At 43.2% G+C, this 13,052-nt stretch overlaps 1 protein-coding gene across 2 annotated transcripts in view; it reads left to right on the top strand.

Moving 5' to 3' along the window:
- The window catches only part of POLL (DNA polymerase lambda), a 31,362-nt gene that overhangs the window by 8,232 nt on the left and 10,078 nt on the right, over nt 1-13,052 (top strand). For both annotated transcript variants that reach the window (XM_073685284.1, XM_073685283.1), the window contains exons 6-7: nt 290-463; nt 8,047-8,175. In XM_073685284.1, coding sequence (XP_073541385.1) covers nt 290-463; nt 8,047-8,175 — 303 coding nt within the window. The remainder of the gene's footprint in view (nt 1-289; nt 464-8,046; nt 8,176-13,052) is intronic.

Consider the following 13,052-nt stretch of genomic DNA (forward strand, 5'->3'; position numbering starts at 1 on the left):
CTGCAGTTCCTTGCACAGTCCAACTCATTTTTTTGGATTATTGGGGGTCCCAGAGGTTGCATCCCAGTGATCGTTAAGTGATGGCATGTCCTGATGAGATTGGGGTACCTCCTTAATAGCTTATACTTATGATCTATATGTATAATAAAATGTCTGTCCCTGATGGAGTATAGTCACAGTGGCTCTTTATAAAATCCTGATAAATAGGACTTGATAGAGTGATGGGAAATATTACTTTGGATACAGTTGCAGTTTAATTGTAATATTTCCTATGTATTTTTTTTTTCAGGAAGCTTCTAAAATTCCTGGCATTGGGAAGAAGATGGCTGAGAAAATAGATGAAATTTTAGACAGCGGACACTTGCGTAAACTTGACCACATAAGCGAAAGTGTGAGCATTTTGGAGGTGTTCTCTAATATATGGGGAGCTGGTGTGAAGACCGCCCAAAGCTGGTATCAGCAGGTGTGTAGTGGGCCACATCCAATTATGTATGTTCTCATGTGTCTGGTTGCTCTTCCAGATTATTGGGGCTGTCAAGAAGGGAAATGAAAGGGATAGGATTATCAAAGATGTATTACAGGCGTGGGAAAAATATATTATAACTCTAAAATAAAGTATGTAGATATATATATATATATATATACACTGCTCAAAAAAATAAAGGGAGCGCTCAAATATCACATCCTAGATCTGAATGAATGTAGTATTCTCATTGAACACTTTGTTCTGTACAAAGTTGAATGTGCTGACAACAAAATCACACAAAAATCATCAATGGAAATCAAATTTACTAACCAATGGAGGCCTGGATTTGGAGTCACCCCCAAAATGAAAGTGGAAAAACACTCTACAGGCTGATCCAACTTTGATGTAATGTCCTTAAGCCCCGCGAGTGGTTTGCACGTTAATGACCGGGCCAATTTTTACAATTCTGACCACTGTCACTTTATGAGGTAATTACTCTGGAACGCTTCAACGGATCCCCCTGATTCTGAGATTGTTTTTTCGTGACATATTGTACTTCATGATTGTGGAAAAATTTCTTCGATATCACTTGCGTTTATTTGTGAAAAAAACGGAAATTTGGCGAAAATTTAGCAATTTTCAAAATTTGAATTTTTAAGCCCTGAAATCAGAGCGATATGTCACACAAAAGAGTTAATAAATAACATTTCCCACATGTCTACTTTACATCAGCACAATTTTGGAACCAAAATTTTTTTTTGTTAGGGAGCTATAAGGGTTAAAAGTTGACCAGCGATTTCTCATTTTTCCAACAAAATTTACAAAACCATTTTTTTAGGGACCACATCATATTTGAAGTCACTTTGAGAGGTCTTTATGACAGAAAATACCCAAAAGTGACACCATTCTAAAAACTGCACCCCTCAAGGTGCTCAAAACCACATTCAAGAACTTTATTAACCCTTCAGGTGCTTCATAGGAATTTTTTGAATGTGGAAGAAAAAAATGAACATTTAACTTTTTTCACAAAAATGTTACTTTAGACCCAATTTTTTTTATTTTCACAGGGGTAACAAGAAAAAATGGACCCCAAAATTTGTTGTGCAATTTCCCCTGGGCACGCAGATACCCAATATTTGGGGAAAAAACACTGTTTGGGCGCACTGTAGGGCTCGGAAGGGAAGGAGCGCCATTTGACTTTTTGATTGTAAAATTTGCTTGAATAATTAGCGGACACCATGTTGCGTTTAGAGAGCCCCTGTGTGCCCAAACATTGGAGCTCCCCCACAAGTGACCCCATTTTGGAAACTAGACCCCCCAAGGCACCTATCTAGATGCATAGTGAGCAATTGGAACCCCCAGGTGCTTCACAAATTGATTCGTAATAATGAAAAAGTGAAAAAAAAAACACTTTTTCATTTTTATGAATCAATTTGTGAAGCACCTGGGGTTCCAAGTGCTCACTATGCATCTAGATAGGTGCCTTGGGGGGTCTAGTTTCCAAAATGGGGTCACTTGTGGGGGAGCTCCAATGTTTGGGCACACAGGGACTCTCCAAATGCAACATGATATCCGCTAACAATTTGAGCCGACAATTTGTTAACGGATATCATGTTGCATTTGGAGAGTCCCTGTGTGCCCAAACATTGGAGCTCCCCCACAAGTGACCCCATTTTGGAAACTAGACCCCCCCAAGGCACCTATCTAGATTCATAGTGAGCACTTGGAACCCCAGGTGCTTTACAAATTGATTCATAAAAATGAAAAAGTGTTTTTTTTTTTCACTTTTTCATTATTACGAATCAATTTGTGAAGCACCTGGGGGTTCCAAGTGCTCACTATGCATCTAGAAAGGTGCCTTGGGGGGGTCTAGTTTCCAAAATGAGGTCATTTGTGGGGGAGCTCCAAAGTTTGGGCACAGAGGGGCTCTCCAAACGCAATGTGGTGTCCGCTAACAATTTGAGCCGATTTTCCATTTAATTTGTTAGCGGATACCATGTTGCATTTAGAGAGTCCCTGCGTGCCCAAACATTGGAGCTCCCCCACAAGTGACCCCATTTTGGAAACTAGACCCCCCAAGGCACCTATCTAGATTCATAGTGAGCACTTGGAACCCCAGGTGCTTCACAAATTGATTCATAAAAATGAAAGTGTTTTTTTTTTCACTTTTTCATTTGTACGAATCAATTTGTGAAGCACCTGGGGATTCCAAGTGCTCACTATGCATCTAGATAGGTGCCTTGGGGGGTCTAGTTTCCAAAATGGGGTCACTTGTGGGGGAGCTCAAATGTTTGGGCACACAGGGGCTCTCCAAACGCAACATGGCGTCCGCTAACAATTTGAGCCGATTTTCCATTCAATTTGTTAGCGGACACCATGTCGCGTTTGGAGAGCCCTTGATGTGCCTAAACAGTGGAGCTCCCCCACAAGTGTCCCCATTTTGGAAACTATACCCCTCAAGGATTTTATTAAGGTGTATAGTGAACATTTTGAACCCAGAGGTACGGCACAGAATTTGTTTACATTAGGTCATCATATTGAATAAGTTGTCATTATTCTTGAGCGCAAGTGCTCGCTACTTGAGTTTGCATCGGGTACTCAGGTATGCACCATGTACAGCGTGTGCTCGAGTGACATGCTCGAGTCCCTGCTCCGCATGTTTCACGGTTATTAGACACCCCAAAAAAAACATGCGGGGATCGCTCGTGCATGGCAGGCAATCCCCGTAAAGTTTTTTGGCCGCGAAGCATATGGGGCAGAGACTCGAGCATGTCACTCAAATACCCACGATACTCAATGCATACCAGAGCACCCGATGCAAACTCAAGTAGCGAGCACTTGCTCTCAACACTAGTCGCCATATCGTCATCTTTTTTTCTTACTTTTGAAAAAAATCCCAACCCCAGCCCTAACCCTAGCACAACCCTAGCCCCAGCACAACCCTAGCCCTAGCACAACCCTAGCCCCAGCACAACCCTAGCCCCAAACCCAGCCCTAACCCTAGCCCAATCCTAACCCAAGAGTTTATTTTTGACGCCGTTCCTTGTGCGGTATAAGTGATTAGACGACTTTATTCTTCGGGTCGGTGCGATTACAGCAATGCCAGAATCATATGGGGTTTTTATGACTGACAGCTGTCACACACTAAAAGACGCATTTTTTTTAAAATCTAGTTTTTGCATCGCCATATTTTGAGAGCTATAATTTTTCCAGATTTTGGCAGACAGTCATGTGACGGCTCGTTTTTTGCGGGATGACTTGACGTTGTTATTGGTGCCATTTTCAGGCACGTGACATTTTTTGATCGCTTTCTATTCCGATTTTTGGGAGGCAGAATAAACAAAAACCAACAATTCAGGAATTGTTTTTTTTTTTTTTTTTTTTTTTTATTCTGTTCCGCGTGTGGTAAAATTGATGAGGTAGCTTTATTCTCCGGGTCAGTACGTTTACAGCGGTACCACATTTGTATCATTTTTCTATGTTTTGGCGCTTATACACAATAAAAGCTATTTTATAGAAAAAATATTTTTTAGTATCGCTTTATTCTGAGAGCTATAACTTTTTTATTTTTCGGCTGATGGAGCTGTATGGCGGCTTGTTTTTTGCGGGACGAGATGACGTTTTCAGCGGTATCATTTTTATTTATATGCGTCTTTTTGATCGCGTGTTATTCCACTTTTTGTTTGGCGGTATGGTGATAAAGCATTGTTTTTTGCTTCGTTTTTTTTTTTTTTTTTTTTACCGTGTTCACTGAAGGGGTTAACTAGTGGGACAGTTTTATAGGTCAGGTTTTTCCGGACGCGGCGATACCAAATATGTGTACTTTTATTGTTTTTTTTTTATTTTTTTTATAATAATATTTATTGATGGGTACATTATATTTTTATTTTTGGTGTATTATTTATTTTTTTTTTTTATAATATTTTTGCACATTTTTTTTTTTTTTTTCCCCACTTTCACACAGTTTATACACTTTATTACTTTGTCCCACTCTGGGACTTTCACTTTTTTTTTTCTGATCGCCTGCATGGCACAGGAATGGAGCACCATCCCTATGCCATGAAGGCTGTCAGAAATGCACAGTGTGAAGATTGCTTGGAGATGCACTGCGCATGTCCAAGCAATCTTCCTGCTCTCTGGTGACCCGGATGTTGTCATTACGACATCGGGTCGTCATGGCAACACCCGGGAAGCCTTTGCAGACTGCGCTGGAAGCCGGAAGAGGAGGTGAGTATCGCCGATCACCTCCCCTTGCCCCCGCAATGCCGCGATCGACTTCGATCGCAGCATCGCGGGGGTTAATGTGCTGGGAGCGGTGCAGGACCGCTCCCTGCACATAGTACCGGGTGTCAGCTGTGACAATCAGCTGACACCCGGCGGCGATCGCGCCCGCACAGCCTGTGTGCGCGCGATCGCGATGACGTACTAATACGGGTCTGGCTCTTAAGTCCCAGGGCACAGACGCGTATTAGTACGTCAGATGTTATTAAGGGGTTAAAACAAGTCAATATGAGGCTCCGTATTGTGTGTGGCCTCCACGTGCCTGTATGACCTCCCGACAACGCCTGGGCATGCTCCTGATGAGGTTGCGGATAGTCTTCTGTGGGATCTCCTCTCAGACCTGGACTAAAGCATCCGCCAACTCCTGGACAGTCTGTGGTGCAACGTGATGTTGGTGGATGGAGCGAGACATGATGTCCCAGATGTGCTCAATCGGATTCAGGTCTGGGGAACGGGCGGGCCAGTCCATAGCTTGAATGCCTTCATCTTGCAGGAACTGCTGACACACTCCAGCCACATGAGGTCTGGCATTGTCCTGCATTAGGAGGAACCCAGGGCCAACCGCACCAGCATATGGTCTCACAAGGGGTCTGAGGATCTCATCTTGGTACCTAATGGCAGTCAGGCTACCTCTGGTGAGCACATGGAGGGCTGTGCGGCCCTCCAAAGAAATGCCACCCCACACCATTACTGACCCACTGCCAAACCGGTCATGCTGAAGGATGTTGCAGGCTGCAGATCGCTCTCCACGGCGTCTCCAGACTGTCACGTCTGTCACATGTGCTCAGTGTGAACCTGCTTTCATCTGTGAAGAGCACAGGGCGCCAGTGGCGACTTTGCCAATCCTGGTGTTCTGTGGCAAATGCCAAGAGTCCTGCACCTTGTCGGACTGTGAGCACAACCCCCATCTGTGGACGTCAGGCCCTCATACCACCCTCATGGAGTCGGTTTCTAACCGTTTGTGCAGACACATGCACATTTGTGGCCTGCTGGAGCTCATTTTGCAGGGCTCTGGCAGTGCTCCTCCTGTTCCTCCTTGCAGAAATGCGGAGGTAGCGGTCCTGCTGCTGGTTGTTGCCCTCCTACAGCCCCCTCCACGTCTCCTGGTGTACTGGCCTGTCTCCTGGTAGCGCCTCCAGCCTCTGGACACTACGCTGACAGACACAGCAAACCTTCTTGCCACTGCTCACATTGATGTGCCATCCTGGAGGAGATCCCACAGGAGACCATCTGCAACCTCATCAGGAGCATGCCCAGGCGTTGTAGGGAGGTCATACAGGCACGTGGAGGCCACACACAATACTGAGCCTCATTTTGACTTGTTTTAAGGACATTACATCAAAGTTGGATCAGCCTGTGGTGTGTTTTTCCACTTTAATTTTGGGGGTGACTCCAAATCCAGGCCTCCATTGGTTAATAAATTTGATTTCCATTGATGATTTTTGTGTGATTTTGTTGTCAGCACATTCAACTTTGTACAGAACAAAGTATTCAATGAGAATATTTCATTCATTCAGATCTAGGATGTGTTATTTGAGTGTTCCCTTTATTTTTTTGAGCAGTGTGTATGTATGTGTATCTATCTATCTATCTATCTATCTATCTATCTATCTATCTATCTATCTATATATATACAGTGCCTACAAGTAGTATTCAACCCCCTGCAGATTTAGCTGGTTGACACATGCGGAATTAACTTGGCATTGTGACATTTGTACTGTAGATCAGCCTGGAAGTGGGAAATGCACTGCAGCAAATTTTTTATTTTTTATTTTTTTTTAAACGTAAAAAGTTAATTCAGAGTGTCATTTATTATTCAACCCCTCAAACCACAAGAATTCTGTTTGGTCCCCCTAAAGTATTAAGAAGTAGTTCAGGCACCAAGAATAATGAGCTTCACATGTGTGGATTAAAGATCTCTTTTGCCAGCCTTTTCTGACTATTTAAGACCCTCCCCAAACTTGTGAACAGCACTCAGACATGGTCAACATGGGAAAGACAAAGGAGTATTCCAAGGCCATCAGAGACAAGATCGTGGAGGGTCACAAGGCTGGCAAGGGGTGCAAAACCCTTTCCAAGGAGTTGGGCCTACCTGTCTCCACTGTTGGGAGCATCCTCCGTAAGTAGAAGGCTTATGGAACTACTGTTAGCCTTCCACGGCCTGGACAGCCTTTGAAAGTGTCCTCCCGTGCCGAGGCCAGGCTTGTCCGAAGAGTCAAGGCTAACCCAAAGACAACAAGGAAGGAGCTCCGGGAAGATCTCATGGCAGTGGGGACATTGGTTTCAGTCAATACCATAAGTAACGTACTCCACCGCAATGGTCTCCGTTCCAGACGAGCCCGTAAGGTACCTTTACTTTCAAAGCGTCATGTCAAGGCTCGTCTACAGTTTGCTCATGATCAATTGGAGGACTCTGAGACAGACTGGTTCAAGGTTCTATGGTCTGATGAGACCAAGATTGAGATCTTTGGTGCCAACCACACACGTGACGTTTGGAGACTGGATGGCACTGCATACGACCCCAAGAATACCATCCCTACAGTCAAGCATGGTGGTGGCAGCATCATGCTGTGGGGCTGTCTCTCTGCCAAGGGGCCTGGCCATCTGGTCCGCATCCATGGGAAGATGGATAGCACGCCCTACCTGGAGATTTTGGCCAAGAACCTCCGCTCCTCCATCAAGGATCTTAAGATGGGTCGTAATTTCATCTTCCAACAAGACAACGACCCAAAGCACACAGCCAAGAAAACCAAGGCCTGGTTCAATAGGGAAAAAGTCAAGGTGTTGGAGTGGCCTAGTCAGTCTCCTGACCTTAACCCAATTGAAAACTTGTGGAAGGAGCTCAAGAATAAAGTCCACATGAGACACCCAAAGAACCTAGATAACTTGGAGAAGATCTGCATGGAGGAGTGGGCCAAGATAACTCCACAGACCTGTGCCGGCCTGATCAGGTCTTATAAAAGACGATTATTAGCTGTAATTGCAAACAAGGGTTATTCCACAAAATATTAAACATAGGGGTTGTATAATAATTGACCCACACTTTTATGTTTAAAATTTAATAAAATTCAACTGAGCAACATAACTTTTTGGTTTGTAAGATTTATGCTTCTGTTCATAAAACCTACTCTCGTTTGCAGTTTGAAGGCTCTAACTTATTTGCATCTTATCAAACCAGCTAAATCTGCAGGGGGTTGAATACTACTTGTAGGCACTGTGTGTGTGTGTATATATATATATATATATATATATATATATATAATGTATGGAGACATGTTTCTTACTTTATTTAATTAAAGGGATTTCGAAGTCTTGATGACATACGCACAAAGGCAAACCTAACCTCACAGCAGGTGATCGGCCTGAAACATTATGAAGACTTCCTAGATCGTATGCCCAGGGAGGAGGCTGGCCAGATTGAAGAAATCGTAAGTTTCCTGTCTCTTCTGTTTAATGCTTGTGTCATAGTGGTTCATTGACATGTAGAATACGAGGAGAGGAATTGATGTCTGTCTCTTGGTATAGGAGTCCTATAAGTTCAGTGAGAGCTGCGTTATTGATGCCGACTGCTCTGAATTGAGAGTATGTGGCATATGAGCCCGAACATTAGGTCTATATGCGCCGGTCAAAGTTTTCTCAAAAGCATAGAAACATGTACACTAAGAGGCCAAAGTCAAAATGTTTACACCAGGTTTCTGGTGTAAAACACTTTGAAAAGTCATAACATTTTCCACGCCAGTCCCAACCGGCTCCACCAAAGTAGACAGGGCGGCGTGTCGCGGCTGCCAAAATCACCATAAGTGTTGTCATTTTAGTGTTGTAACTTAGACCGGAAATGTTATTTCAGTCCATGACTAGAGTAGCATTTCTGTCGAGGCACACACGACTGAGAGGATGTACCGAATTCATTAAGCAGCTTACGCCTCTTAAGGCTACGTTTCCACGATGAGCTTTTAATACGTTTTTGACGCTGCGCGTTTTTGCTGCTTCAAAAATGCAATGTCTTACAGTTCTAGCAAAGTGAAATCTCCTGCCCGCTGTGCTTCTTTTTTACTCAGCGTAAACTGACCTGCAGTGCTTTTTACAGATCTGCAGCATGTCAATTTCTCTTGCGGGTACGCTGACTTTTCTATGCGGATTTTCCCCATAGACTCTCTTTAGATGCAGAAAATCCGCAAGTAAAAAAAGCATGTGCTTTTTAAGTGCTTTTCCGCAGCGGAAACGCATAAAAAATGCATGTAATCCACACCTAAGTATGTCAATAAAGTATTGACAAAGCAAAACCAGGAAGTATAAAAAAACAAAATGGCTCTATTTAACCCCTTAGTGACCAATAGACGTCTTTTTACTGACCTGCAATAATAAGAGACTAGCGTTCCCCGACAGGTGAGAATCCTGTAGCTGTCACCTGTCACTATAGTTGACAACTTTCTGCATCACCCATGATCAGTGTTGGCACAGACCATGCACGTTTAACCCCTTAGATGCTGCTGTCAATAGTGACTACAGAATCTAAATACTTAACAGAATGTGGAGGCTTCCTCTTTAATCTCATTGGCACCCTGAGATCTTGATTGTGTGGTCCTGAGGTTTTCCATGGCAGGTAATGGCCAAATAACGGCCTTAGAGTCTGCCGGCTATAGCGGACTGTACAGAAGTTATCAAAATTTAGGTGCTAAAAATAAACTTTTTCATTCTTGTCATAACACTTTCCATTACTTCCTGAAAAGAACCAGAAGGGTAAATGAACTACCTGAAAGCAATTTTAAATACATTGAAGGGTGCAGTTTTTAAAATGTTATTACTTTTGTGTGGTTTCCATTATATAGGACCTCCAAAGTCACTTCAAAACTGAACAGGTCCCTATAAAAATAAGTTTTGTAAATTTCCTTGAAAAATTACTGCTACATTTTTAAACCTTCTAAAATGCTAACAAAATAGAACAACGTTTTACAAATGGTGCTGATGTAAGGCAGACATGAGGGAAATGTTATTTATTAATGTATTTGTGTGGTATGACTATCAGAATTAAAGGGATAGTCATTCAAAGTTTGAAAATTGCAATTTTTAAAACATTTTTGTCAAATTTTTGATATTTTTATAAATAAACGCAAAACATATCAACCTAAATTTAACATTATTATAAAGTATCATGTGTCACAAAAAACAGTCTTAAAATCAATGGGTTATGTTGAAGTATTCCAGAGTTATTACTACATAAAGTGACACTGGTCAGATTTTAAAAAAAATTGGTCTGGCCACTAAGGGGTTAAAGCACGACATACCAAACCGAGACAAAAAAACGCAAGTAAAGTAATTTAAGTAGTAGGTGCAGAAATTCTGCAACATCAAAGACTCATCATGGGAACATAGCCTTGAGAATTTGGCACATCTTACCCCACCAGGTACCTTCATAAAGACTGGCGTGTTCAACTTCAGCCTTATTACATCGGCCCCTAAGTCTAGTTGCAGTTATGGCTCCATCTAAGTGTATGAGCCTGCACACTTTAAATGGGTTTTCCCATAAACAAAAGTTAATTTTAATCAATAGATCTTGGAATAATAATAATTTCCACAATTGGATGTGTTTAAATAAAATGTTCCTGTGCTGAGATAATCTTATAAATGTTCCCCTGTGTAATGGCTGTGTGTGACCGTACAGGAACATGGTCTGGTCATACCACATCTCCTGGGCAGGGGAGGATGTAAGAGAGTATACTGACAGGACAGCAGGGGAGGAAGTAAAAGAGTATACAGATAAGACAGCACAGGATCACAAATGATTCTTTCTTGTGAGGTAAACATTTCTCTGCCTATTTTTAAACAATGTTTTAATTCAAAGAACCATTTATGATCCCCTGCTGTCCTGTCTGTATACTCTTTTGCTTCCTCCCTGCCCAGGAGATGTGGTATGAGCAGACCATGTTCCATACACGGTCAGACACAGCCATTACACAGTACACAGCAGGGGCACATTTATAAGATTATCTCAGCACAGGAACATTTTATTTAAACACATCCAATTATGGAAGTTATTATTACTCCAAGATCTATTGATTAAAATAAACTTTTGTTCATGGGAAAACCCCTTGAAGGGCATTTATCATTGACCTGGTTTTTGGTGTTTTTTGCCTGTATTTCATATGCATCTAATTATTTTAATTTTTACCTTTTTTGAAGTCTTATTTTATACATGTTTGCCTGTTGTTTCTAATGTTCACCATTATGGACAGGGTTTGGGGTGTCTAGATGTTTTCTCTGATACATCAATTGAGTTGTATTTTTTTGCGCTAAATAGTTGCAAAAGCGGTCAAAGACAGTTTTCGACATTGAACTGGGGAATGCCATTTTGAAGAATTTAGTGCAAAAACGACAATGAATACCACAAGATGAAAATGAAAAGTAACTTAACGAGGAGCAAGCCGAAGCAGTTATGGTTTCTTGTATAGCAGCATACATATTCAGAAGGACCACCGCTCCCCGCCTCCTGATTGCTGGGCGGAGGCACTTCTGATTGACTGACCGTTCAGACCAGCAGTATCATTGTACCGCTGGCCCGAAATCAGCCAATGGTACTAAATGATGGAGCTCTGCCTCTGCAGCGTTGGAGACACTTGTGAGGCTGGAAATAAGTGGGTAAAAATGATCGTTGTGGTTTGTCCTGATGAACCGCATTTCAACTATTCCTGTCTCCTGCTCATCTCTGGACCATTGGCAGGGCGGAATTACACAATTTTTTTTTTCCAACCTCACAAGTTTCTCCATGTTGTGGATCTGCAGTAGCCTATTTCTAAGCTTACATAGGGGTTGTGACCCTCACAACTCCTCAAGATGAGCATAATTTTTTTTATCAACCTATTTTTTACTCGGATAAGACCCTATAGCGCTTATTGTCTTTCCAGTTTTTCCTTTGCTCGTCTGCAGCATTGGAAGTGCAGTGTGACCGAAGCTAGCCACAGTGCAGCGCTTACAAGCTCTGTCTGTGTACAAGAGATTTTAAGCCATGCACATGTACGCTCACTGCTGCTGGACAGTTTCGGAGGCTGGTCCACTTGGCAATGAGCAGTAAACAAAAAAAAAAATTTAACATTTAAATAAAAAAAAAGAAAACCATCTAAGAACATGGCAATAATCTTTTCATAAATTTAGCGCAACTTTCTCCAGTGGGCTCTATAAGTTCAGGACAGGAAAGCCAATCTTGATATAATCCCCCCCCCCATTGTTCTGTATGTTTGCATTGAATATTAAGAGTAAAGGCCCCGTCACACTTAGCGACGCTGCAACGATCCCGACAACGATACGACCTGTCAGGGATCGTTGCTGCTTTGCTATGTGGTTGCTGGTGAGCTGTCAAACAGGCAGGCTCACCAACGATCAGGGGAGCAGCGACATCGTGGAAAGAATCTTTCCACGATGTCCTGCTCCTGGTTACCAGCCTGCTGAAGCAGGAGCAGGCTGGTAACCATGATAAACATCGGGTTACTAGGGGCACACGCGCACCTAGTAACCTGCTGTTTATCATGGTTACCACTCTGCTACGGTGAGCGGGAGGTTACCACTCACTTTAGCAGGCTCATAACCATGATAAACAGCGGGTTACTAAGTGCGCGTGTGTCCCTAGTAACCCGATGTTTAAAATGGTTACCAGCCTGATCGCTGCTCCCGCTGGTCACACACAGCGATGTGTGCTGACCAGCGGGAGGGCAACAACCAAAAAAAGGTCCAGGACATTCTGCAGCGATCAGCGACCTCACAGCAGGGGCCTGATCGCTGCAAAGTGTCACACATAGCGACATCGCTGGTGAGGTCGCTGTTGCGTCACCAAAACCGTGACACAGCAGCGATCTCGCTATGTGAGACGGGGGCTTTAAGCCCTGCTGTGAGGTCGCTGATCGCTGCAAAGTGTCCTGGACCATTTTTTGGTTGTTGCCCTCCCGCTGGTTAGCACACATCGCTGTGTGTGACCAGCGGGAGCAGCGATCAGGCTGGTAACTATGATAAACAGCGGGTTACTAGGGGCACACGCGCACTTAGTAACCCACTGTTTATCATGGTTACGAGCCTGCTAAAGTGAGCGGTAACCTCCCGCTCACCGTAGCTGAGTGGTAACTATGATAAACAGCGGGTTACTAGGTGCGCGTGTGTCCCTAGTAACCCGCTGTTTATCATGGTTACCAGCTTGCTCCTGCTTCAGCAGGCTGGTAACCAGCAGCAGGACATCGTGGAAAGATTCTTTCCACGATGTCGCTGCTCCCCTGATCGTTGGTGAGCCTGCCTGTTTGACAGCTCACCAGCGACCACATAG

Source organism: Phyllobates terribilis, unplaced genomic scaffold (assembly GCF_046119375.1).
Source record: "Phyllobates terribilis strain yellow unplaced genomic scaffold, ASM4611937v1 Scaffold_5__5_contigs__length_657084704, whole genome shotgun sequence".
NCBI lineage: Eukaryota > Metazoa > Chordata > Amphibia > Anura > Dendrobatidae > Phyllobates > Phyllobates terribilis.